The sequence below is a fragment of the Aspergillus luchuensis genome, chromosome 2, assembly GCF_016861625.1.
Source record: "Aspergillus luchuensis IFO 4308 DNA, chromosome 2, nearly complete sequence".
Classification (NCBI taxonomy): Eukaryota; Fungi; Ascomycota; class Eurotiomycetes; order Eurotiales; family Aspergillaceae; genus Aspergillus; species Aspergillus luchuensis.
Window position 1 is genome coordinate 1,067,119 of NC_054850.1, and position 25,468 is coordinate 1,092,586.

Consider the following 25,468-nt stretch of genomic DNA (forward strand, 5'->3'; position numbering starts at 1 on the left):
AATCTGCGCGGTGAGGAGTGCATATGTTACTTGCGAGCCGGTGGGATTTGGGTTGGGGGTAAATGGAAAGCTGTAAATATCCCTAGCATTTATCTTGAGACACTGCCTTGCAACTAACCGGCTCGCAAGAAATCTTCAGGGCGTACATGCTCAGAGTTCCGGTGGACTGGACAGGTCTGCATTCCAATATTATTTACCGAAGCAAGCTTTCCCATCGCGCGATTTATTACATACGCAGCGCTGCACTCCAAACTATTTCATCCGTCCAACACGAGACCATGCCTCCAAATCACTCATGAGAGCCGACCAACCCTCTGTCCCGAGTCATGTTCTTTAATCCTTCATACCCCAACAACAACCAGAGCAAGGCAAGATAAAGCTGAGATATCCCCCACAAAACATCCAACCCGGCAGAATACGCTGCAACACACCACCTGCAGCGGCACCGGGGTGAGGCAGATGGCCCAGCGGATGATCTGCGCACTTGCGCACATCCGCGGGGGTGACGCCTTCTGGGAGATCGGCTGGGTCGATTTTCATGACTCCGAGGGAGCCGCACTCTTCTTCGGCACTGATATCGGTGGATAGGGCGGTCGTGGCGTAGATGGTGAGGAGGAGGTAGGTGAGGAGTCTCATTTTGGGTGCTTTTCTTCTAGGATGGTGGGATGAAATAGGAGGTATAGGGTTTGCGAGGGTGGAGGCAGGATAGGAGCTGGTAAAAAGTTTGGGAGAAGATATAAGTTGTATTATTTGGGTTTTCTCAGCTAGTAGTGGCGTTAGGGTGAGGATTTGCCTGTTGATAAATGAACTGGAGTTGCCAAGTAAACAGAAGACGTGGCCGGATTGGCCTTGTCCTTTGCCTGTTGTCTGCACTACCTGTTTCTTTGCTCTATGGGGCTATGGTAGATGCCTAGACTTGGTGGCCCAAGTGAACGGAAAATGCCAGTGACTCATCGAAAGTACCATGGTTGATTTGGTAGGTTTTAGCTTGGAGCTCCTTATCTACAGGGGTATGATTCCTGTGAATAAAGAAAAAACCAACACTTGGTGAGATTTGATTAGTCTATGAATGCCTACTTAGTGACTCTTGGCAGGGTCTGTACCATAAGATTATACCGTGACAATGATAAAACTAGGATAAATCTGGCCAACTTGCAAGTGGCTGATTGAGATCAATCAACAATATGAAAGCTGAGGATTCGAGCAACTCCCAGCGATGAACGTTTGCGACATCCGCGGAAGATCGGATTCGAAGATCTGTGCTGATGGGTCTAGGATACGGTCGATGATGTGCACCACGCCCTATAATGTCAATAATTATCAGAAGATTATTGATCAATGGTCTTGCAAGGAAGTAATGAGTGCGTACACTGGTAACCGGGATATCTGATTCCACTATTTTTGCCACTTGGTTGAGAACAACCGTGCTATCTTGTACTTGCGAGCTCACGAAGAGGTAGGTGGCTGTCTAATCTTGATATCAGCTATATGCATTATATTTGAATGGGTGTGTTTACCTGAAACCGCTGCAATGTCTCATTGAAACTAGCTGATGTGAGCTCGGAGTTAGGCACATAGTGGTGGATGATGGTGTTTCCCAGCCACCATTTCCCTTTTCTAGGCGGATTTAGCGACAGCAACCCGAGTACAATAAGTCTGATCAGACATACGGAGTCGGCTCGAAGCTATCAAAGTATGCCCCGGTATATACTTCGAAGGCATTGTTATTCGGCGCAAAGAATGTAAATTTCCAATCTGGATCTGTGTCAAACGCTTGTGCAAATCCGCCAAGTTCGTCGATCTTCTCAGACAAGATGCTCAAGTCGGACCGAGATTTGATGAAATCTAGAGCGGTTGTCCCAATTGACGAGCTGGACGCTACATAACCGGATATGTTTCGGTAGTTCAGAGGGTCTGTTGTGGCCGTTACTAGACTGCTCAAAGATAGGAGGACTAGTGCTGGGAAAGCTGAGAATTTCATGTTGGGACTGCCAAAATGTTGCTAAAACAGCTTCATTATACGATGTATGGTGAGTTGGAAGAAAAGGGTTCATGATTCAGAACTCGGGCAACTTGTCCAGGGTTACTAGTAGTCGTTTGGCCGCTAGATCTCCCGGAGCATCTCCGCAACCCCATCCACCAAAACCGGCCAATGAGAATATATCACTCGGCTGATAAGTGCAGCTCTAATAGCTGGTAACTCTATTCTAGCTATCCTCTTTACTATAGCGGGGAACCCGGACAATTACCGGAGGTTACATAGTTAGCCACTGATGGAGAAACGAACCTGCTACAAATAGAACTTTGAAAATTGCCCCATGAACGACTCCTCGGTTACCTCAGCACACAACTCGTCCAGTATAACCAGCAGCACAATGGGACGTAATTATCAACACTTATCATTCCGCTTGGCCGTCGTGGCGATTTTAACCTACGTCCACTCCGTACTGGGAGGCAATAGCCTGGCACAAAAACCTCAGATGGGCTGGAACTCATGGAACGCATTCAAAGCGACGGTAAATTACACGATAGTCCAGGATGTCATTGAGCGCTTCTATACTCTTGGGCTTAAAGAAGCAGGGTACGAATACGTGCTGCTTGATGACGGATGGGCAAGCTACAATCGCACATCCGATGGGTATCTTCAAGCCAATGCAACGTCCTTTCCTCAGGGAATTAAGGCACTGGCTGAAGAGGTACATGCCGAGGGCTTAAAATTAGGCCTTTACGGAGACAGCGGACACTACACATGTGCGTGGAGACCAGGAAGCTGGGGATATGAAGAAAGAGATGCCCAAACGTTCGCAGGTTGGGGCGTGGACTATCTCAAGTACGACAACTGTGGCGGATTCCAGTCAATGACGGAGGCCCCTCAGATCCGCTTTGGGGCAATGAAGAATGCGCTTGCTCTTTCGGGTCGAGATATCTTCTATTCTGTGTGTGGTTGGGGTTATCAGTTCCCTTGGCACTGGGGAGGAGGTGAGATACATCCCACAAACAAAACGATCTTCTACTTTGAGATACTCATTTGACCTTCAATCCTGCAGACATCGGTCACTCATACAGAATGTCTGGCGACATCACGACAAGCTTCACCAATGAAACCGAATGTCAGTGCAAGACCGCCTACTGTCTTAACACTGGATATGCCGGTTGCTCAGTCCTGACGATCATCAATAAAATGAAAGAAATCAGCCAATATCAGACTCGGGGTCACTGGTTAGATATGGACATGCTCGAAGTCGGAAATGCCAATTTCACACTTAACCAGCAACAAACACACTTTGCGTTCTGGGCGGCGCTGAAATCACCCTTGATCATTGGGGCTGATCTCAGCAAGCTTTCCAATGATAGCTTAGGTGTGCTCACCAATACAGCAATTATTTCCGTCAATCAAGACGCTCTTGGAGAGCCTGTGACGTATAGAGAGGCTCACAGTAAGGAAGGCCTCTTTCAGGTATGGGCTGGAAATGTCGAGGCGGGATATGTTGTGCTTCTGTTGAATGAGAAGAGTTATCCGCAGACCGTGTCTCTGAGCTTTGCGAGTCTTGGGCTTGGCTCGCCTCAAAAGGTTGTTGAACTCTGGTCGGGAAAGACTTTGCAGGTTGCCAATACATTCAATGGAACTTTGGGGTCCTATCAAACTCTTGTTTTTAGAGTGCAGACATGACAATTGAAGGAAGATGTGGCTCTTATTCTCAATGTTCCAACTTTATCATCACTATTCTTACTATCTTCCCTGTAGTGCCCCTTTATGTTACCAATCCTGACTTGCATCAACTAGACTTGTTTGTGCCTCAGCGTTTGCTAGAAGGGCAATTCATCCGGGGGTGAACGGGACGTCACCGGATGGAGCACTCAAGTTGGAAAGGTTAGTTTGGTGGCATGGTTGAAGATTAAGGGGGACTTACTACGCATTCACTACCGGTGTTCCTTCTGCCAAATGCATCTCGGCAGGGTGATGTGGAGGATATACCTGTGCTACTGATCATGACTGTGTGGGGGCATGCTCCACCTATGGTGCCGGAGTTGGGAGGTTCAGTAGGTCCAGATCCAATCACTCTGCAAAAGGGGTAATTAGAATATCTGCAGGAACCACCAACCCCGAAAGACGGCACATGCAAGGGGCAAAGCCGATGGCAACCAGGAACACGTACACATGGTGTACGTCAACCACCGAGCTAGATATGATTGGAAGCAAAATAAAAGATAGGCCATTAAGGTACCCCTACCGGCATATACCAAGCTTCTTCCGTATTAGTTAGCGCGTGATACGCCAGCAAACACGTCAATTATGGGTGACAGATGTGAACATGAACCATCTCATGCTCCTGCAATCTGGGCTCGTAGTGATAAGAGTTCATTCCACAGCCCTTGTGTCGAGTGCGTTGTATGTTGGTAACTGAGTAGTCCAAGCTGGCTTGGCTAGACCCTTAAAATATCCAGTTGATGCTAAATCTTGAAATCTGCTTTTGTCTCTGAGAGGTGGACTGATTGTGGGTTGACAGGTTGCGCGGCCAGGTGGATCCCGTGCACAAAGGTTCGCAAACTCCCTCTCTTCTCGTTCGCCAGCACTCACACACGCGGAAAGGGTCTTTAGTGCCCCCTGTACATACGTAAGTTACCCGCCGATCCTTCCCTGAAGACATGGACCCTGGATATTAACTGCAGGTGGGTCTGTCTTCCACTCCGCACGAAATATATTTTCTATATCCGATACACATCAGTAGAAGCAGACACTGGAACTGGGGGACAACGGATTTGTTAGTCTAGCAAATATCTGGTGTTACTAGAAGTCTTATAAGTGAGTTAATGAAGGTCGGAGACCAAACCGCCTTTCCTGTACGATTAGGGCCAGCGCGCCCTAACTCCCCATCAAGACTTGACAGTAGCAACGAACCACTACCTACAGTTCAGAGTGGAAGCTCCTGATCAGTGGCATATCGGAGTATGTCGATCCCCTTCCTGATTAAAACCTCTAATATAGCAAATCGAACATCTTGCTAAGGCATTTTAGGAAAATCTCCGGTGTCGGACACTCGCCGGCAACTACCCCGCCCGCCGACAGGAAGTTGATTGGCGCAGCGCAGGTCTCCATGTCAACTAAGCTCAACGGCAAAGGAGATGTTCCAGGAGTGGCATGACGAGTGCAAATTGCGGGGAACAGAAGGAATTCCCCATGGAGGCGTTCGTCTTTGAGCATGTGTGGTTCTGTATGTCAGATGTCCCTGTCTTCCTGGACAAAACATCCCTATCGTGAACCTCAATAATTCCAGCCCTGTCTACCCGATGACCGCAAAATCTCAACCCGCGGCAACCAACACCAGCGCAGGAGACTTGCCGGAGACAACTACCAAAGGAGAGGAAGAAATCCCAGCCTGCCAATTTTGTCGCAAGAAAAAAGCCAAATGCAATCGAGCGCAGCCCTGTTCGCAATGTATGCGATCGGATGTCGTTTGCGTCTACGATGATCGACGAACTAAGCCCGGTCTCCGAGCTGGGGCGGTCGACCAGCTATATCGCCGCGTCGAGACGCTCGAGAATATGTTTCTGGGCCAGGAGATGCTCTGGCAGCAGATGTGGCAGTCTTTATTTCCGAACACTGAGCCCCCGCGATGCCTGGCCAAGGGTACCACGGCAGCCACGACCCTGGCGGAGCGTCGGGAGCAGCTGAAGTCTTCAGTGCTAGACTCTGCAAAGTTGGCGACAAAAAGATCGAGCACAGAAGCAAATACAGACGATTCTGCGCCACCAGAATGTGCTCCTCCCCAAGCCAAACGCACCCGCGTGGAAAATGAGCTGGTTTACCATGCGGTTGCTCTAGAGTTCGAGTCTCGCGTGGCCAGCCCCTTACCTGATGCCGTCTTGACTGAACTCGTCGATTTTTACTTCACCAACATACATCCATGGATACCCATACTACACGTCAAGAAATTTCGCGAGCGGATGCGGTCGCCGGAAGAACGAGTGCACATCAATTGCATCTTACATGCCATTGTCTCTGTCTGTGCCCGCTTCTCACAGAACAAACAGTATGACGATACGTTGGATATGAAAGAGATCGCCAAGAAAAGTCGGCAAGAGGTAATCTTGCAGAGCACCGAAACCTTCTCGGTCGAGAATCTACAGGCGCAGGTTATTGTCGCATTTGAAACAGTGAGCTAGAGGCCCACGCTATGTCTCTAGGGAGAAGTAGACTGATTTACTTTTGAACAGATAAATCGCGGTCGCGGGCCCTCATCATGGTCTATTATTGGCAGCATGGCAGGAACTGTAGAGCAACTTCAACTTGGAGTAGAAGAAGACGACCTATATCGCGTCAAGGGCATGGAGGAAAGACTAATCAGGCGCATGGTTTTTCTTACACCATCTCGGTCGTGGAGCGAAGCGGAGGAGCGGCGACGTGTGTTCTGGGCCGTCTTTCTCATGGACCGGTTCTGCAGCGTCTCTACAGGCTGGAAGATTAGTCTGAGAAATGCGGATGTGAAGCGCCGTCTTCCATGTGAAGGTGCTCTATGGGAGAAGGAGCAGGATGTCTGCACCCCGTATTTTGGAATCTCTGATATCAGAAACACTAGCCTTTCTAATAGCCATTCTGCTACGATAGATGGCCGTGAGGAGCAGGCCATTGGCGCTTTTGCGTACATTATTGAGGCTACTGAATCACTAGCTCTCGTGACAAATTTCTATCTCCACCACGCCTTTCTGATTAACGATGCTAGCAAGGCACGATTATGGCTGGTCAAATTCAAGGAACTAGATCTGCGACTGATTCGGTTCGTATTAACCCCTGTCTTTCTTTGCCATGATGCTGATGCGCGCAGATGGAAAATACACCTACCTCCTAAATGGCGCGAAGCCTGCGTCCTAAACGAACAGAGAGTCATGGATCCAAATCTGACTCTGGCACACATAACCCACAACACGGCGGTAATTCTGCTACACCAAGGCATTGCTTATCCACCAGCCCACTGGCAGAAATGTCCCATTAGACTCCCGTCGGCATCCTCCGCCGATACGTGCTTGGAAGCAGCTTCAGAGATAGCAACTATTGCTGATCAATTCTTGTCCTTTTCTCCCATTTTTACGAACCCCCAGTTTTCTTTTTGTCTATTCATCGCCGGCCGCACACTCCTCGCACACGCTAGGCACAATAGGGTGCCGCCATCCCCAGCTCTCAACACCTTGATTGCAAACCTGATGGAAATCTCACAGCGATGGACAAGACAGCATGACGGCAGTCAAGCCCACCAGGAGGACAGCCTGGCATTCAAATTCGCAACTAGACTGACCGAAGCCCAGCAAAACCGAGCCTGTGTATCTCGTCCGAGCCTGGATATTCGCACGACCGCCTATTCAGATGAGTCTAAGGAGGAGATGTACAAGGATCTCGTGGGAACAAAACCGGATGATCCACCCGAGTATGAGTCGCTTGGTGAACCATTACAACTGGCTCCGTTCCCTTCGCAGCAGACTACTGGCTGCTCATTCGACCCATTCAGCCTAGCCTTCCCACCGCTGCCACCAGCCTTTCAGCAGGGTTTCTCGCCGACTGGTCTAGATCCATTCTCTTTTTATAATATGCAACTGCCATCAGATCCTAGTATCTCTTCTCCGCTTGAAGCCCGCAGTCACGAGTCAGGTTCCAGGCATGATTCGGAGAGTTCCATGACTAGTCTCATGCCAACAGATATATCGCACCTCTTCGATGTGACATCTAGCCCAGGACAGCGGATTAGTTATTACGGAAATACGCGGGACCTAACCAAGGACTCGGTGACCGACGGAATTGAGAACTAGACCAGTAACAAACTGCGTGATTGATCATTTTGCGCTTTCACGTGGAACCTTTATATTCTAAGTCTACATTCACAACCAAACGGGAGTTAATGCTTGTACCATGCTACCTTTCCTTAAAATCATCAACAAAGTCCATCTCAAGAAGCATGTTTCCAAAAAGCAAGAAATAATAATCAGCATATACAAGTCCGTGATTCGACCACCTCCGAGGAGCGAATTCATAGTTATTGATCGTCGCGCCCGTCAAGATAGTCTCAGAAGCGTTCCTGTCCCCAATCACCTTTAGTGCTTCAAAGCCTTTGCGAGCCTCAGTCTGATGGGTCGAACACTGGTCAGCGTAGATGGGCACCTCCAACGAAGGGCCAGTTTCGAAATGCATAGGTTGATTTAGATACCCTCCGACCGTACAATCAACCAGCTTCATCGCGGCCCGAAGGTAGTAATTAGCTGCGTCAGTATCCTGCAGCTTCTTATATGCCTTACAAAGCAACAGCATTCCACAAGCGGCGATCATGGCAGCAGAAGTATCCCGTGGTGAGGTGTCAGTAACAGGCGCATCGAAATCCCAATACGGGACGCCATCATCCGGCAATCTCGCAAGAAATACATCCGCCAGCGCTCTAGCAGTGCGAAGGAATTCCGTCTCCTGTGTCCACCCGAAGGTCTGCACAAACCCCAGAATCCCCCATGCTTGGCCCCGTGCCCAGCAGCTACTATCACTGTATCCCTGGTTCGTGAACTTCGACTTGACTGCTCCGGTTTTGGGGTCCAAGTTGATCACGTGGAAGGTCGTACGGTCATCTCGGATGTGATGCTTCAGCGTGGTGATCGCATGCGCCCTAGCTATGTCATATAGCCTCGGACAATCTGTTTCTCTCGCCACCCAGAACAGCATATCCAGATTCAGCATGTTATCGATAATAACTAGGAAGTCCTGCGACGGGTCTTTGTATGCATAGCGCTTCGTGATACACTGATCCCAGCTGCGGATACACTGGGTTGATTCGCTGAAGCGGCTAGCAAGGGAGTGGGCTGCTAGTACGAGGGTGTTGTATGCTGCTGGGTCTCGATGAAGTGTCCATGCCTTCATTGCCCAGGGAGTGATCATAAAGCCTAGATCGTGGGTATCCTTACGAAGGGCATGTTGATGCAGGTTGGCTGTCCACCAGCGGCAGAGGTGCTCGTGTTGGAGGGGATGGGGGCGGAGAACGGACTCGCTGTTTGCTTGCGTGGAATGGGGAGCAATATGCCGGTCGCGGAAGAGAGTGCTTCGCTCTAGAAGAAGGTATAGAGAGCCTGGGAAGAATCCGGATGTCCAGAAGTCGAGGGTTCGGTAGATGTATGTAGTTTTGTCTTCGCCAGTGTATTCGGGGTATAGGGTCGGAGGGTTTGTCTGTTTTTTTCTAATAAGTATACCCGGGCGTACTGACAGATGATAGAATGGCTTGAAAATTGTATCACTCACACTACCCATCGCCTTGCTTGCGACGAACCAGACCTTTGCCAGGACGGATTCTGAATAGAGGGCTTCGAGTACTCGCGTCCACTGCTTGGATGGGAGTACTTCGGAGCCGGTGCCGTTGACGGTGGCTGGGGGTCCTGCTTCGATAGACATTTTGTTCTAAGTTTGACAAAAGACCGATGATGGGTTTAGGAGAAGTTAATCGAATACTGAATACGCCATAAGACACATGTTAAGACCTGCTTGTTCTCCTCTACAAGAATTCGTTCTCCATTTGTGGCAGTATGCATTCGCAGTCGGAAAAGGGTCCGGGAATTCCTCCGCGCAAGAAGTCCATGCCAAAATCCCGTGGATAGGCATTTCGGGCTATCTCCCGGAGGCCCTCCGACGAGCCTACGAGACACACGTTACAGCTAAGCCTTCCCCACCATGCAAGCTCTTTCTCACACTGAGTCCGGGGATACAAATCCATACATTGATAACCTTCTCTGAAGTTCAATTTGCCTAACTCCACAACCCCACAATCCCCAGATTCCACAATGGCATCCAAAATCTCCGATATAGACACCACAACAGCCGATCACCTCGAATCGACCGAGAAGAAAGACCCCTATGCAGCAGACCCAGGCATTGAGATCGACGAGGCAACAGATAAACGACTGTTTTGGATGATCACTCGTCGTATTTTGGTCATTCAGATTGTTACCTATTTCTTCCAGTCACTTGACAAGGGCATTTTGAATTATGCCTCTATTATGGGTATTAAGGACGATGCACATCTGGTCGGACAAGAGGTATACACCAACCATTATTAGCTCATAATTCACCTTTGATGTTGATTTAATATTCATTTAGTATTCCCTACTAGGCACGATTCTGTATATCGGCATTCTTGTGGGCGAATATCCCCAGAATCTACTGTTGCAGAAGTTTCCAGTTGCCAAGATGCTGTCTGTTAATGTATTTATTTGGGGTGCGATCGTGGCATGCTCGGCTGCATCTACACGTTTTGGATCGTTGATGGCGGTCCGGTTTCTGTTGGGGTTCTTCGAGAGCTGTATCCAGCCTGCGATGATGCTCATGTGAGTGTCTTTCCGGTCTCTGGATTCAGTGAGTCTTGCTGCTGACTTTAATGCTAGAACAGCCATGTGGTATAAGCGAGAAGAGCAGTCTGTGTTGAACTCAATCTGGTACTGCATGACTGGAGTGCAATTGATGGTATGTCATTACTCCTCTCGCTCTGCCATTGAAGATGCAGCTCAGTTAATTACCCACAACAGATCGGTGGTCTACTGGCCTTCGGAACCTCCCAGTACGTAGGGGGAGTGATAAAGAACTGGCAATTGCTCTTCCTCGCTCTTGGATGTGCTACATGCGTGTGGTCGTTCTTTATTGGGTTCTTCCTACCGGACAGCCCTCTGTCGGCAAAGTGCTACAGCGAAGAAGACAAGAAACTGATGGTAGAGCGGGTACGACACAATGAGACCGGAATCGAGAACCGACAATTCAAGAGATATCAAGTTATCGAAACGATCCAGGACCCTATCGTCTGGTGCTGCGTGATGCTTATTCTCGTGGCCAACTTGGTCATCGGTGGCCTAGGCGTCTTCTCTAATTTGATCATCGAGCAGTTCGGCTTCTCTCTACTCCAGACCGAGCTATTGAATATTGCCCAAGGCTCATGGACAATCATCGTGATGGTCGGGTCTGCATGGTGCTCACAGCGCTTCCAACAGACGTGTTTAACCATGATTGTGAGCTTTTCCGCAACCTACTCACTCACCACCAAAATCTAACCAAATACCAGCTATGGACCATCCCAGCGATCGTCGGTACCATCGTCATCCTCGTCGTAACACCCACAGCATCCAACGCCGGCGGCATGCTCATCGCCTTCTACTGCACGCAGTTCTTCCTCGCCGAGGGCAACATGATCATATCCCTGATCACCCGCAACACAGCCGGTCAGACTAAGAAAAGTCTCACCATGACATTCCTTTTTGTTGGTTGGGCGGTGGGAAATCTCATCGCGCCACAGATCTTTCAGAGTTCTGACGCTCCGCGATACTTGCACGGCTTTCTGGCGCATATTGTGATTTATGCTGTGTTTATTGCCCTGACAGTCCTGACAAGGGTGATCTTGATGAGAAGGAATAAGGCGAAGGTGAGTGAAAGCAGTGATGTCTCGCATGAGTTGGCGTTTCAGGATTTGACGGATAGGGAGAATCCGAATTTTCGGTACGTTTATTAAGTTGTGTTTGAATTGTTGTGAGTTCAGGAATGTATAGTCTGCTAGTAGCTAGTTAGTGATGAACGGATCTGGAATATGTTACAATAACTGTATGATCATACAACTCATAAATTTATCCCAGACATGAGTGCCGAATCGAACCGACGTTCTTGAGTTCTATCATTACTATAGTTAACAAAATACCCTCGGTCTTATTCAAAGTCCATATAGAGCTATGCCATTTAGTAACCACTTGTTTCAATTCCATTCTTTATATACATGCAGAGCAGATACATTCATCGAGATTTCTTCTACTTCTCTGCAACCGCAAAAATCAAATCCGCCCAACTGAACGGATCAACTGGCGATGTCTGGCCCTTCACAGACGCATCATAAACATCCTTCACGCGCGAAGTCCAAGGCACATCAACCCCCCTCTCCAAAGCTTCATAATAGAGTAGACCCCAAGCAGCCGGATTCGTCTTTCCATCCTGATACCCAATATACCGATTCACCGCGGAAATGTTCGCCCAAGGACCATCCACCAAAACCACCTCACACCGATAAAAGCTCGCATCATACGGCACTGTCTGATTCATGAGGTATTTCCCTGCATACTCTCCCGCGGTGAAGATAAGATTATCCCCCAAAGCGAACAAGTCATAGTCCTGGTTAGCCACGACCCTCGCAGCAAGTGCCGTCCATTGCAGCGCATCCTGTACATGGGACTGATCGCGGCCCGCTTCGGAGTTCTGGCCTGTAGAAGCTAGATAATTATACGGCACCCCGGCACAGCGATCATTTTTGTATGCGTATAAGGCATAGTTGTATAGAGCCACGTCGTCCAGGTAGACGGCAAAATTGAGCAAGCCCATTATGCTGGCCATCCCGTAGTTCGCTTGTCCGATTATGATGCTCTGTCGGGCGAAGAGCCAGTAGAGCTGGACGCTAAACCCCGAGCCACCTTTGTATGTCGCGCCTTGCTCGACCCAGCCGCCTTCCCAGCGCATGATCTCGGCTGCGTTGGCGAAGATAGAGCCTTCGATGCCGATAAGGAGGGATCGGTCTGTGCCGATTATGTTCTCGAGATCGGAGCCCCAGGCGTCGAGGATCGTGGTGGAGCGGTTCCAGTGGCTTTGGTTGCGGGTGATGTACCCTTTATTATTACGGATTATTAGTCCTTCAGTGCTCTCTGGTCATCTTTGGGGGACTTACACATAATAGCATTCTGGTATGCAGCACGAGAATCATCATGGAAACTAGTATAGTTGCTTATCTGCCCACGACTGATCACAGGATACGGGCCTCGCATTTCATAAGAGGCGTTGGAGTAGGGATCTTGAGCGAATCGGGTGTATGCAGATGCCCAGGGCTCGACACCGTTGAGGACATTTGTTCGCATGAGCTCGAGCTGGTCATGGCTATGCCAGAGTCCTGGATGTTGGAATTGATTTGTTCTGTTTTTGGAGCCGGGTGTGTTGGGGACCATCATTACGGGTCCTGGTGTGGATAAGCATGTTAGTGGGGATGTTGAGGGTTAACTTCTAGCTCGTACCGTTTAGACTTGGGACATCTTGGACCAGTCCGTGGACGTGAGTAGCGGTGGCCACCGCAAGGCATAGCTTGAGAATATGCATGATCGGATTGTTTGATAGTAGTGAGATTGTAGTCTTGATGGTGGCATGTTATTCATATTACTAGCTTTGATCTCATGATCAAAGATTAGATTAGACCTCGGGCTAAGTGCCGGACAGGGACCGATCTTCTAACTAAGCTAAGGAATATAGTCAATATCTATGCGGGGAGCAGCCGGAAAATGCGCCGGTGTGCATTAATTAAGTGGCATACGCGTTCTTCCCGAGAAGACGGGAAGGAGGCGGATCTAGTGGGGAGCAGGAAGAACGGCTGCTTCATTTGCCGATGCCCCTGAAGAACAAGCACAAAACAACCCTAAGCTAATATAGACATCAAACTTGATGGCTTCAGGGTAGTAAATACAAAGCATATAAGGTAGCCTGTATCACCAGAACCTTCTCCCTTCTCAACATCCTCCCAAGCTTCACAACACTTCAACATGATGTCCATTCTTTCTATCCTCTCCCTCCCTCTCTTCCACCACCTCGCCTCCGCAGGCACCATCTACCACAGCAACTTCACCTCCGGACTATCTCCCTTCTCCGCCTGCAATGTAGAATCCCCATCCTACTCCACCGCCACAGACGGCAACCTCACCGTCTACTTCGACGAGTCCTACTACGACGGCACGCGCGACCGCAAAGGCGCCGAGATCTGCGTCTTTGAGAACGACACCACCACCAATGTGGCCCAAATGACCAAGGAAGGCTGGCAGGGCTTTTCTATCTATGTGCCCTCGGACACCTACCCGACGGACAAGAGCGCCATCATCGCCCAGCAGTTCTGCCCCGGCGGGTGCTCCTCGTGGTGTGGCACCGTCGAGATCGTGAACAATACTCTGCAGACTACGCACCGTGCTGCTTGCTCTACTGGCACTACGGCGACAATTGTGGATGATATTGAAAGAGATGCGTGGCATAGTGTCGTGGTGCATATGCGCGTGTCGGAGGATAGTGACGGTGCTTATGAGGTCTGGTGGGATGGAGAGCAGGTTTACAGTGTGTCGGATATTGATGTGGGATTTGGGACTTGGGATGATGATGATGCGTTGACTACCGGGTGGTATTTCAAGAATGGGGAGTATTGTTTTGGTGAGTTGGTTGATCAGTTGAATTAGGGTTGTTGGGGGGGGTACTCTTGCTAACTGGATTTTCTAGATACCGACGCCTACACTAATGCGACTAGAACGCTGTACTTTGATAACATCACTTGGTATGAGACTGATGATGGCAGCGATGATGGGTATGAGACAGTTTATCCTTGATTGTGATTTATCTGGAGGAACGTGTATAGTATTGCTGTGTGGTTGTGGTTTGTGCTGCAATGAATGGGTATTTGAGATAAAGCTGTATTAGTGAGTTGCCATAATAATGAGAAAGTATTCTCTTAAAAATAAAACTGTACTGAAGCAGAATTTATTTACCACTTGTGCTCTGTTACGGCATTGGCCAAGCAAGATGCTTCATCGGGTGGAAAAGTGGAGCCCAGCGCACTGACATCGATCTTCATACTAACCACTGTACTGTGAGACACCTGCAATATCTTGTCCTCTTCCCATTTGGGAATCTGTGCCCTATAACCTCTGGCCTTGCTAATTGCTTCTTCTAAACCAAATTTGAGAGCACGATGAGTGAGACAAAATTTTCGCTTATCATAAACGCCCCGCACTACGGCCTTGGCGAAGAAGAATTAGGTGAGACCCCTGCACTTTTCATGGTTTGCATCTGAGACATTTTAGCTTGTGCTTAAAGTGGCGATTTATATTAGATTCTTATGTCCCATGTCCGCGCTTACTTTTGCAATATGATTTTATTTTCTTTTAATGAGCAAAATGTCATCTGTTAGCGCTGCTCTCATACGCAGAGGCAGCGAAGTGATATCAGCTCGGCTTCAACCTGGTCAAGACCCTCTGGTGAAAGAATGGATAGGCATCTTTTTCATCTTCTTCACTGTTTTTGCTTTCTTCCTTGCAATCACCTGGGTGAGTCAAGAGTAATATCAGAATAAATAAGTACTATACTCATGAAAGAGAACAGGTCACCTACACCTCGCAAGTCGTCGAAGCCCTAGCTGCAATCGAAGACCCTAACTCCAACCCACCCCCCTACATCCGCCTCGACAACCAAATCAACAACCGCAATGATCCCGAACTCACCACCACCCCAACCCCAAAACCAATAACCAGCAACCTGCGCACATCCATCAACTACCTATTCAACCTCGGCGGCGGCGGTATTTTCTCCACCTTCCGCGGATTCCGCATGTATCTCGCCTTCATCTCGCTAGATATGGTCTTAGCCCTCTTAATACCCGCCTTCATCCCTATTCCCATCCAAATGACCCTCGCCTCGTTTCTAGCCTATTTCATGGGCAGAATGTTTCTCGCTACATGGCAAATGGCATGGGTGCATGTAGTCATCGCAGATAAATCGCCTTTCGTCGGCTATCGACGCATGCTAGGGTATCAGCATTGGAAACGGATTGCTCCTGCTGCCGTACTGCATAGTGCCGTCATGTCTATGACTTCCTCGCTGAACTTGGCTGTCTCCAGGGCTGTTGGGTGGGTTATTGTGGGTATTCTTGGTGAGAAGGGATCGAGTGGTGGAAAGGGAGAAGGGGGACTTGGTGTTGTTCTCTTGTTTATGTTCTTTTTCTTACTCACTGTACCTGTTAATGCGATATTCACTCGTGTGGCGGCTTCGATGTTGCCTGAGGGGCTTGATCCCATTGTGCCGTTTGATCGGCGGTTTGGTGGTAAGGTGAAGATGGGGGGTGGGGATGCGAGATTGGGTATTGTGGATGCATGGAGGACTTTTGAGTGGTCTGCGAGGGTTCGGTATTTTAAGATTGTCTTTCAGGCGATTGCTATTGAGATTGTGCTGGGTGTTGTTGGGGGGTTGCTGGTTTTGGGCGAGTTGAAGTGGTTGCTTTACTCTCACTGAATACGTCCCCGTTGGCTCAACTCTTGCACTGATTGCGTTCATACATGAGCGAAAGAGTTACGGATTTAATGCACGAGATAATCTACTGGGTGTCATTGAGATGTCGCCTTTCTATAGCCTCGACTGGAAGTATCGAAGGACAATGTATGGTGATCAGAAAACGTACATCACAATCTCTTTGGATATTGGGAACACTGATTGTCTAAAATCTTCATAAGAGTGGCTACGCTTGCAATCTAGAAAAGTCACGCAACATGATAGTAACAATTGTCTACTTACGGTCATTTATTATAAAACAAAGCTAAAGAGCAGTTGTGACTCAAATTACAACACCTTTCCCGAAATACGTCGATAATATGTCCAAATCCGTCTCAGAAAGTCTCAGGATATTGTCTTCACGGTACATCCGTTCCACATATCTGGCTTCTTCAATACCAAGGGTGCCATTCTTATATTGCTGCCACATTGCCGTTTGTAGCTCAACAAGCGTGGCCTTCCCGACCGCCCTCGTTATCTTCATATCCAAAGAGTCCTTTGCACCGTCTTCATCGAATATAAGCCTCTTCTTTCCAATTGTATCCGTCAGCGAGCTCCCTGCATCAATCATAATCTCTCTCAGCGAGGTTTCGCTCTTGAAACATTCAATTGCATCCACGATTACCCCATCCCCAATATCTGACACAACAGAGGCTCCTGCTGCAAGCAGAAGCCGGACAATATCTCTCCGTTCGAACCGGAAATGACGAATATCCGGGACCCGCTTATTCATTGTCGACAGAATCACGAGATGAGCCTGCCTGAGTCTAACTCTCCAATTCATCACTGACATAGTCAACACATTACCAGTTCTCCTCGAGAGTGGTACGTTGACATCAGCATTTCCGACCTCGATCAAATATTGGACACATTCTGGATTCCCTCCCATGACGGCAGTCGCCAATGCACTCCCGTATTCACCAATCTGGGGGGCCAAGTTCACGTTTGCACGTTTAACTCCCACCAAATATTTTAATATATTCAGAGAGTCGAAATTTCTAGCAGCGGCATCCAGGGCGCTACCGTACGGTCCGTATTGCAGAACCATATCGACATCTGCTCCGCCCTGCTCCACCAAGGATTTTGTGCCCTCCAACCAATTATCACGAGTTGCCATAGCCAATGGACTGCCACCGTATTTCAAGCACACGTTCACTTCTGCGTGGCCTTCAAAGATCAATAGCTGCAGCATGTCCATATCTTGTCGACGTATGGCCGCTTCAAATGCGCATAGACCCCAATGCACATTGTCTACCTCTAAATTCACGTCCGCTTCAGCGTCCTTCAGCAGAAACCTGGCCACCTCAACATGTCCATAAAAGACAGCATTGATCAGTGGCGTCGATTTGTTTGTGTCGTCGGGTCCGCCTTGTATCCCAACAGTACCACCTTTTGCCAGAAGGATACGCAGAATTTGGATATGGCCATATACCGCAGCAAGCAGCACGTAGGTTCGATCATGGATATTAGTACTGGCTAGATTTAGCTCGCCATTATTCCACCATGAGTCCGGTAGTTGGCGGAATCCAAATTGGCATACGGCCAATATAGAGTATTCAGGAGGACTTAAACCCGCACCATACCACTGAGCCCAGATCCGGTATTGCGCACTGCTATCCTGCGGAGCACCGAGAAACCTCTCCAAAAGCTCAACTACAGGAGAAAATTCCTCTGTCGACACGCCCGTAGGGTCTAAGATTGCAATATGTGTTGGCCAGAAACAGGAGAGGTAGTAGATGAATGTTCGTGTAAAGCAGGCCCATTCGGGCGTCTCTTCCCATTGGTAGCGAGGAAACTTGTGAGTGGTTTCATTCCAAGCTTCGCTCAACATAAACAACAAGCACGCTTTGCCCACCAACAGGTTAGTGACTGCAGTAGTCCAGCTTTTACGGAGCTCGAAGAACTCTGCCACCGATAAATGCGATACTCTCCATACGTCCCGCTCGGAATCGATGACTAAAAGATTGCGGCATAATGCCAACAATGCCTCGTCGCTGATTGAGGCACACAACTTTGCATCCGTACCGTCAGGATTGATGCGGATTGCGTCGAGTAGAGCTTCCCGTGGAAGAGGTTCTCGTGCGGCCAGAACCCACTTGAAAGCGCGTAGCGCGAGATCTCGGTCGTGGGGATGACTTTCCTCTATCTCCTCCAAGAGCTTTTTATACGTATCGTCGAGAGTTCTGGGAAGTGTCTGAAGACACTCCAGTATAGCTTCAGAAGACACGCATCTTTCGAGCTGTTTGAGTTGTAGGTAGGTCCATTGAAACCTAACATTATCATTAGCAACCTTCGAAACTTTCGCCGAAAAAAGAGAAGGATATGCTTACATTCCTTGGCTTTTTTCTGACAGGGTCGACTCAACCGGTTCCCGCAGTTCACGGAATGCACCGTTATTCTCGATCAGCCTTGGCATCTCTTGGCTAATGTAGGCCTCAATATCCTGCTGGTTATCGTTCGCCTGAACCTCGATGTTTGGATGCGAGCGAACCTGCTGCTGAACATCCCGGTCAGGACGGCTTGCAATGAACAACTTGACTGGCCGTTTACTGCTCGAAAGCAACTTCTTGAAAAGCTGAAGGAGTTCACCACGCGAAGCAGGATCGCATTCGTCGAAAGCGTCCAACACCAATGTAGTTCGAGGGTAGAGGTTTAGGGACTCGGTCAATAACTCCTCGCAGGTTTTCAAGCCAAGATCAGAGGCATGCGTACGTAAATACAGATATTTGGATTTAAGCCTGGATCGTATGTACAGCGAATCGGTCTCGCTTGAATTGGACTTGCTTTCGTTAGCAGATAATTGACGCACGTAGCTCCGCGCTACGGCAAGGGGTCGTGTTCGGATGTCCTCTTCTCGGTAGCAGTAGAAATAGGCAAACCCTTCGTCGTTTGGCACTCTTGCGAGTGTAGTTTTGACATGATCGATAACTCTCGAAGTCAGGAAGGTTTTTCCCGTGCCCGCTTGACGGCGTCAGCGCCAAGTCCATACGGATGAGAAAAGAGTGCTTAGACACTTACGAGAGCCACGCAACCATAATACGGCGGAAGAACTGCCTTCTTCCCATTCTCGGAATTCATTCTTTTGTAAGAGCCACTCGCCCGTCCCAGGTGTCCGATTGCCGCTCACAGTATCATGATGTGCCCCATACTGAACTGGTGAGATCCACTCTAAGATCTTCAAAACCTCCTCACTTTTAAGCTCATCCAAGGATTCTATCACCTGGGCCTCTATGCGGGGTAGGCGCTTTCGGATGTCCTGCAAGTCGTTGGATGTCTTTATACCTGTGGCTGCACTGCACGCCTGAGCAGTCATAGCGAGCTCTTCTTCCTTCGCAGTCAGATCCGAGAATCGCCCCGAGCTTTTGTCAAACATCGTGTCCAATATCTTAGCCCAGGTCGATTGTTTTAGCATTCTAATGCTGTAACTCAATATTTCCAAGACAGCTGCGTAAACATTGATCAGGTCTCCGCGTAGAGTGTCGACAATATCACTGTTTTCGGTTGCATAGGCGGACTCATATTCTCTGCCACGGAATGTGGCATGTAGAACCCGCTCGACAGTCCCAAGCAAGGCGAACATTGCATTGTTATACTCTACAGGGATCTATACACTTTCAATTAGGAAACTGGTTCGATATATCATGGACCGTGATTACTTGAAGGCACCCCGTGTGAAACCTCAAGCCAAAGCATTACAGGCACTTCTATGTTAAAGAGCTGCATAATGTGGACACAACCTACCTCCAAAGCTGCTTTGATCAACCCCCAGGGCCCTGAAGCCTGTGAGGGTGCGAACGGAACGACTAGATCCCCGATCCATTTGATCCAAGTCGCGCATTTGGCAGCGTAGTCTCGTACGAATTCACCTTTGTATTTCCAGCCTTTCTCATCGCAGACCTTTGCCTTCTTTCGGAGATCCTTAAGCAAAATATCCAAATCTCTTGGATCGGTGTTCGAACTCGGTTCGTAACCCAATTCGCGAAGATGATCTTGGGTTTTCTGGAGGAGCCTCGCAAACGCTTCCTTCCAGAGATTTATGGATACTTCCTCGTCGCTGTCTGGCTTCATCCAGATTTCGGGCAAGTTGGAATCAGAGGTTTTATCATCACCTTTAACACTGTTGACCTCATCCCGGGTGTCTCTGGTTGATAGCGACCTTTGCTTCTCTGGAAGGCTTCGAGGCACAGCTCCTTCATGCTGACTCCTGTTCGTGATCGACGGCTTGCTCGGCACAGACGTACTTCTCTTCTGTGAGAGCTCCTTCGCGGGTTCAATGGGGTCACTTCGCTTGCAGTCTGGTGACGTGGACTGATTGTCGGCAGCAGGCTCTTTGTGTCGAGAACGATGCAACCGGCGTGAAATTTTTGCTTTCAACCGATGCATCTTTGCTCCGCACGTTGACCATAACTTGGGCATTGCATAGCAGAGATTGGACTCCAGTTGCTCCGGGAGGGCATGCCTCGGTGTTTAAATCCAGCTGTCGGGCGTGATCGATTGTGTGCTGGCTCAGCCGCACGCGGGGTTCACGCGCTAAGTAGGTCGATAGGACTATTTTGTTTCCTTCGCCCACTGACAGTTGGCACCAGCTGCAAACATTGCTTTATTGAGAGTATCTTCGTCCTCATACCAGGAGTGGCCGTCTGATGACGTGTCACCCCTGGGCATGCTATCCAAATAGCATCCCTGATCGTGGTGCTTTCCACAACTCCTGTCAATTGGTGAAGAATACCAGCATAACACGGAATGAAGTTGATGAGCTCAGGCTTGACTGCTTTGGAACAAACCAATGCCAGCCTATATAGAAGGCAATCGACCGGCAGTGAAAATACAGAATGCATAGATGGGGTGGTTAGTGGACAGAGGTGAACTGTACACACCTACTAATACCCCTGCACGGAGTATCCCCCTCTATCCACTTGCTGCCTTTTGTCTACCAGTTGTATTATCGCTCTGATCTGCGGCGCCTTCCCCTCTCGCTCAAACGGGGTGTGGTTGGAGCTTCTACAGTCATCTCTGCCTATTTCCACGGACATAGATAGGGATATGAGACTCAGTCTGATGTTTCAAGTTCGACCTACTGCTACTTGTCGCCCGCCGATCAACCCATCCCACCTTCGTGGAATGGCAGTATGCTCATCTTTGAGCCCAGCAGCACGGTTTGATGGAACACGTCGATAATAATTAAAATGATTCAATCTATCTGTAAGATAACAAACGTCGACAAAGACGGACATTTTGTTGCAGCTGTGAGTTCTCCACGGGGTTAAGGTTACCTTAACACAAGGTGGAGGGTCTTCGGGCCCTACGGCTCCAAGGCTTAGTCTTGATACGGTTTCGGTCTTCATGTTTGCGATACATCATATAGTAGTGTTCGTTGGAATCTATCAAACCGAAACGAAAGGTTGATCATGGAGGAATGAGTGTGTAGCAGTAGATTTCAGACCGCGGTCAAAGCACGGGCCGCGACCGCGGCGCACTAAACCCGATTAGGACATCCGCCCAACCTCGAGCGCGCAAAGATCGCTGGTGCAAACACCGCGGAGCAATAGGTTGCTACTGCGACAGTTCCAGCTCTCCTCACCCTCCGACTGTCCAGGATGCCGCCCTTCAGAGATGAGCATATTTTGGTACGTGCAGATCTTCTCTAGCGCACTAATCATTGATTTACCCCCTACTGGCGGACTCCAACTGACCCCCTCCTCCCCAGATAATTGCGCCTGGCTCGCAAGTGACCCTGGCGCAACTGGGTCTCCCAGAGTCATTCACCCCTGCCCGATTTCGCTTCCCTACGCGCATGTTTCCCGCCGAGAAGAAGGGCGAATACGAACCGTACAAGATCCGCGAGCGACGACAGGAAGTTCCTGTCAGCAATGGCAATGGCACCGACGCGCCCAAGGAGGACGTGGAGATGAAGGATGCGGAATCGGCACAGCAAGACGGAGCCGTGAAGACCGAGAATGAATCCTCCGAACAGCCCGAAAATGCGCAAAAGACCGAGGGCCAGGATGCCAACGGAGAGGAGAAGCAGGAAACGACAACCGAGATCTTCTACGAGGAGGACGTAACCTCCGATGAGGGGGCTGTCTATCCAATTCAGAGTGGTCGCATTGTCGACTGGCCATGCTTCTTTGCCCTTTTGACGCACGTTTACAACACGCTGAGCCCGCCATTCCACACCCCGATCATGCTGATCTCTGAACCGGCATGGTCCGCCCGCGACCGGGAGACGATCACACAGTTTGTCTTTGAGAAGTTCAAGACGCCCGCCTTCTGCCTTATGGACTCCGCTCTCGCTGTATGCTACGGATACGGTACCTCGACAGCCACGGTGGTTGATGTTGGCAAGGACAAAGTCAATGTCACTGCCGTCACTGACTTCCTTGTTAACGAGCATGGAAGAGGTATCGCGCTGGAAGGCTGTGGTGGTGACTACATGACGGATAGGATTGTGGAGCTTTTGGGCCCGAAGGGATTTACAAGGGAGATGTGCGAACAGTTGAAGCGCAGCAATATCACTGAGCTCTTGCCACCGGGCACACCTCTTCCTGGCGCCGCTGCAACCGCGCGACAGGGCGCTAACCCAGCCGCTTCGGCCTCAACTGGAACCAAGGATGGCAATGCACCGAATGAAAACATCCCCCGCGGTCCGGGTGAAGGCACCCAGACCGGTGGTGAAGGCAACGGCGAGGCCGACGAGGATGAGGGAGTTTTGGATGTCGCAGCCATTGTCAGTGGTAACACGAGTGAGTTCCTCGCCAATCGGGAGAAAGAGAAGGCCGAGAAGGCCTCAACCAAGAAGGGCGCGACAGATCAATCCGGCAAGCCCCTCCGTCTCCCCAACTCCAAGAAAGAAAAGGCTTCATTCCAATTTGAGGAGTACGTGAGGATAGAACCTGAGAAGGATACGCCCAATGGGCCCGGGCGGTATATGCGTCAGTCTCGCGAGATCGAGGTCGGTGTTGAGCGCTTCCTCGCCGCAACTCCCAAGCAAAATTGTGCAGACCGTCTCACCGGCGGCCTTCTCGAGGATATTGCGACTCAGATCCACCACACTATCCTTGCAGTGCCTGATGCGACAAAGCGGAGCGAACTCTGGGACTCACTCATCGTAGTCGGCAATGGCAGCAAAATCAAGGGTATGTAGCCGGACCATATCACCATGCGGATATTGATTGACCTTTACTCCTAGGCTTCACACAATCCCTGCTGGGCACCATCACACAGAAGTACATTCTCTCCCCATCCGCCACTATGTTCACCTCCGAAATCCCGTCCAACTTCTCTACTCCCCTTCCCACCGGAGGAACCAACACTCCGGCACCTTCCGGCCAGGCTGGTCCGATGAATCACCCTGCGGGTCACGGTGTGAATCCTCTGCTTGTCGCAGCCACCCATGCCAACAATCCCATGCCCGGCACCCCGTCCATGGACCCCGCCATGTCGCATCACCGCTCGACGGGACATTCTCAAACCCCCACATCGGTTAAGACTTTGAGACCCCCGGAATACTTCCCCGAGTGGAAGGAGCAGAGCAACACCAATGCCCCTGGCGCTGCTACTACGGGAGGGCCTGGTGCCCCAAGCGGTGGCCACGGCATGGAGGAAGCCGTGTTCCTCGGAGCACAGGTTGCATCGAAGGTTGTTTTCGTGATCGACCAAGGCGTCAGCAAGGGCTTCATGAGCCGGGTGGAGTACAACGAGAATGGCCCTTCCGCGATCCATGAGTACACCATGTGATTACCTCTAATGATTGGCTTACGTGCCTGGGGATTGATACGCGTGTTTGTTCACATATGAAAGCGGATTCTTTTTATTTAAGGACCTGGTTCTGGTTCCTTTTTATGCTTCAAATTTACGGTTAATTATTTATTTTGTTCAGCTCTCTTTCGTGGATCTTGTATTCTACGTGATGGCGTCTTTCACTAGAAAAGCAAGTCTGACTCGGATGCTAGGATAGGTGGAGTCTGGTCGGATAGTACTTGAATAGTATTCGTGCAATGAATTGATGTAGTTCCTTTGGTAGGCAGTCGGAGTCATAAGCCTAGAGAGAGCTACTGGTGCTGATTTGTGGTCGACCACGTATGCTCTGTTGGATAATGTGTGAGAAGATACCTAACAGCAAGACTGAATTCTCTACCCACTATCTATTGCACTTATACAACAGACGCAAACTACTACTTTACAACAAACATAATCCACCGAGATAGAAAACCCGCCCAAACCCCAACTCCACATCGCCCTGGTTCCTTGAGACACTGTCCTGTGCTGATTTGGCGCATAGATGTTCTACCGAAGCCTTAGAGACACGTGGATTCTCAAAGTTGAGGGCTTCAAGGCACAAAAGTGTCGAGGACATTCGAGAATAATGATCTGTTTCCAATCGGGAATTCACGGGTACTTCGGAAAGAGGTTCCGAACGGTTTTCAAGGTGTTGATGAAAGATGCATATGGTCAACTAAGCGAAAAACGTGTAAGTAGCCTACTAAATTTATACATATTGAATCCATGACTTCTCACAAGGTATACCTCCACAGCCTGTACATCAACCCCATCCCCAAACATTTCTCTTACCCCAAAAAAACATCCACCTCAATCTCCAAATTCTGCCCTTCAAACGGCAACGCCTCAATCCCCAACATAGTCCAAGTAGGCTGATGATCGGGACACCACTTCTTCACATTCTCCACCATCAGGTTGATAATCTTCTCTCGGGTCTGGGGCAACTGGACATGGTACGTGCGGATCTTCACGACGCGGTCCCAGCCGGATTTCACGCTAGCGCGCAGATCGGGCTTGGCTTTTTCTAGTGTGTAGAGGATGACTTCGTTGATGTTGGTGAATGCTTGGGCGACTTCTTCTTCGAGTGTGGGGGGCACTTCGGTGGATGTGGGGGACATGCCGGCTGATTTCCGAGGGAGGGGGAAATAGTTAGTTGGTGATGAGAGGAATGGAATGGGGCTGGGGGAGAGGGCTCACTCTGGCCGGCTATTTCCATTCGGTCTCCGGCTATGCAGGCTTCGGCGAAGCCGTAGGCTTCTTGGAAGTGTTGGCCGCGGCCGGGGCGGGAGTAGCTGGGGATTGGGGACATGATGGTGGTGAGGTTGGTTTGTGGATGTATGGGGTGGAGGAAATGTGGAAGGTAAAATGTTTTGTTTGGAGAGGGGGTCATGGCTATTTATGTTGGTGTTATGCCTGGAAGTGTCATTTATCGATCTTGTCGCTATCAACACTAGTTGCAGTAGTGCTTACTAGCTGTCAGGGGTCCTTCGTAGAATTGATAATCAGTACCCGCTCAGACATGCAATGTAGCGTGGAAGCGTTGATCATTGAATGTTAAAGCAGAACTTTTTTTTTCTCGTAACC

The 25,468-nt window shown here is 49.5% G+C and overlaps 13 protein-coding genes across 13 annotated transcripts; 6 read left to right on the forward strand and 7 right to left on the reverse strand.

The window, feature by feature from the left end:
- Window positions 1–333: 333 nt before the first annotated feature.
- AKAW2_20322A (uncharacterized protein) lies at window positions 334–636 on the reverse strand (the record flags this gene model as incomplete). The annotated part of the gene is made up of 1 exon (XM_041685022.1): window positions 334–636. The coding sequence occupies one exon, from the start codon at window positions 634–636 to the stop codon at window positions 334–336; it is 303 nt and encodes a 100-aa protein (XP_041539148.1).
- A 540-nt stretch (window positions 637–1,176) lies between these two features.
- On the reverse strand, window positions 1,177–1,981 carry AKAW2_20323A (uncharacterized protein; the record flags this gene model as incomplete). Its single annotated transcript, XM_041685023.1, has 4 exons — window positions 1,177–1,302; window positions 1,370–1,468; window positions 1,518–1,617; window positions 1,671–1,981. The coding sequence occupies 4 exons, from the start codon at window positions 1,979–1,981 to the stop codon at window positions 1,177–1,179; spliced, it is 636 nt and encodes a 211-aa protein (XP_041539149.1).
- Window positions 1,982–2,375: 394 nt separating this feature from the next.
- Window positions 2,376–3,670, forward strand: AKAW2_20324S (glycoside hydrolase family 27 protein; the record flags this gene model as incomplete). Its single annotated transcript, XM_041685025.1, has 2 exons — window positions 2,376–2,979; window positions 3,048–3,670. The coding sequence occupies 2 exons, from the start codon at window positions 2,376–2,378 to the stop codon at window positions 3,668–3,670; spliced, it is 1,227 nt and encodes a 408-aa protein (XP_041539150.1).
- Window positions 3,671–5,289: 1,619 nt separating this feature from the next.
- AKAW2_20325S (putative C6 transcription factor) lies at window positions 5,290–7,800 on the forward strand (the record flags this gene model as incomplete). Its single annotated transcript, XM_041685026.1, has 3 exons — window positions 5,290–6,156; window positions 6,217–6,776; window positions 6,825–7,800. The coding sequence occupies 3 exons, from the start codon at window positions 5,290–5,292 to the stop codon at window positions 7,798–7,800; spliced, it is 2,403 nt and encodes an 800-aa protein (XP_041539151.1).
- A 103-nt stretch (window positions 7,801–7,903) lies between these two features.
- Window positions 7,904–9,415, reverse strand: AKAW2_20326A (glycoside hydrolase family 88 protein; the record flags this gene model as incomplete). The annotated part of the gene is made up of 2 exons (XM_041685027.1): window positions 7,904–9,193; window positions 9,266–9,415. 2 exons carry the CDS (start codon window positions 9,413–9,415, stop codon window positions 7,904–7,906), a joined length of 1,440 nt encoding a protein of 479 aa, XP_041539152.1.
- A 386-nt stretch (window positions 9,416–9,801) lies between these two features.
- Window positions 9,802–11,513, forward strand: AKAW2_20327S (putative MFS transporter; the record flags this gene model as incomplete). The annotated part of the gene is made up of 5 exons (XM_041685028.1): window positions 9,802–10,056; window positions 10,118–10,344; window positions 10,402–10,480; window positions 10,543–11,016; window positions 11,070–11,513. The coding sequence occupies 5 exons, from the start codon at window positions 9,802–9,804 to the stop codon at window positions 11,511–11,513; spliced, it is 1,479 nt and encodes a 492-aa protein (XP_041539153.1).
- A 290-nt stretch (window positions 11,514–11,803) lies between these two features.
- On the reverse strand, window positions 11,804–13,129 carry AKAW2_20328A (uncharacterized protein; the record flags this gene model as incomplete). Its single annotated transcript, XM_041685029.1, has 3 exons — window positions 11,804–12,648; window positions 12,708–12,992; window positions 13,048–13,129. The coding sequence occupies 3 exons, from the start codon at window positions 13,127–13,129 to the stop codon at window positions 11,804–11,806; spliced, it is 1,212 nt and encodes a 403-aa protein (XP_041539154.1).
- Window positions 13,130–13,566: 437 nt separating this feature from the next.
- AKAW2_20329S (uncharacterized protein) lies at window positions 13,567–14,128 on the forward strand (the record flags this gene model as incomplete). Its single annotated transcript, XM_041685030.1, has 1 exon — window positions 13,567–14,128. A coding segment is annotated over one exon (562 nt), but the record flags the coding sequence as incomplete, so codon positions are not given.
- An 821-nt stretch (window positions 14,129–14,949) lies between these two features.
- AKAW2_20330S (uncharacterized protein) lies at window positions 14,950–16,069 on the forward strand (the record flags this gene model as incomplete). The annotated part of the gene is made up of 2 exons (XM_041685031.1): window positions 14,950–15,108; window positions 15,164–16,069. 2 exons carry the CDS (start codon window positions 14,950–14,952, stop codon window positions 16,067–16,069), a joined length of 1,065 nt encoding a protein of 354 aa, XP_041539156.1.
- Window positions 16,070–16,388: 319 nt separating this feature from the next.
- Window positions 16,389–20,521, reverse strand: AKAW2_20331A (uncharacterized protein; the record flags this gene model as incomplete). The annotated part of the gene is made up of 4 exons (XM_041685032.1): window positions 16,389–18,375; window positions 18,436–19,066; window positions 19,124–19,709; window positions 19,847–20,521. The coding sequence occupies 4 exons, from the start codon at window positions 20,519–20,521 to the stop codon at window positions 16,389–16,391; spliced, it is 3,879 nt and encodes a 1,292-aa protein (XP_041539157.1).
- A 1,181-nt stretch (window positions 20,522–21,702) lies between these two features.
- ARP9 (putative chromatin remodeling complex subunit (Arp9)) lies at window positions 21,703–23,842 on the forward strand (the record flags this gene model as incomplete). Its single annotated transcript, XM_041685033.1, has 3 exons — window positions 21,703–21,732; window positions 21,813–23,241; window positions 23,295–23,842. The coding sequence occupies 3 exons, from the start codon at window positions 21,703–21,705 to the stop codon at window positions 23,840–23,842; spliced, it is 2,007 nt and encodes a 668-aa protein (XP_041539158.1).
- A 442-nt stretch (window positions 23,843–24,284) lies between these two features.
- On the reverse strand, window positions 24,285–24,667 carry AKAW2_20333A (uncharacterized protein; the record flags this gene model as incomplete). The annotated part of the gene is made up of 2 exons (XM_041685034.1): window positions 24,285–24,560; window positions 24,623–24,667. The coding sequence occupies 2 exons, from the start codon at window positions 24,665–24,667 to the stop codon at window positions 24,285–24,287; spliced, it is 321 nt and encodes a 106-aa protein (XP_041539159.1).
- Window positions 24,668–24,672: 5 nt separating this feature from the next.
- Window positions 24,673–25,193, reverse strand: AKAW2_20334A (RidA family protein; the record flags this gene model as incomplete). The annotated part of the gene is made up of 2 exons (XM_041685036.1): window positions 24,673–25,007; window positions 25,082–25,193. 2 exons carry the CDS (start codon window positions 25,191–25,193, stop codon window positions 24,673–24,675), a joined length of 447 nt encoding a protein of 148 aa, XP_041539160.1.
- Between the last annotated feature and the right edge of the window lie 275 nt (window positions 25,194–25,468).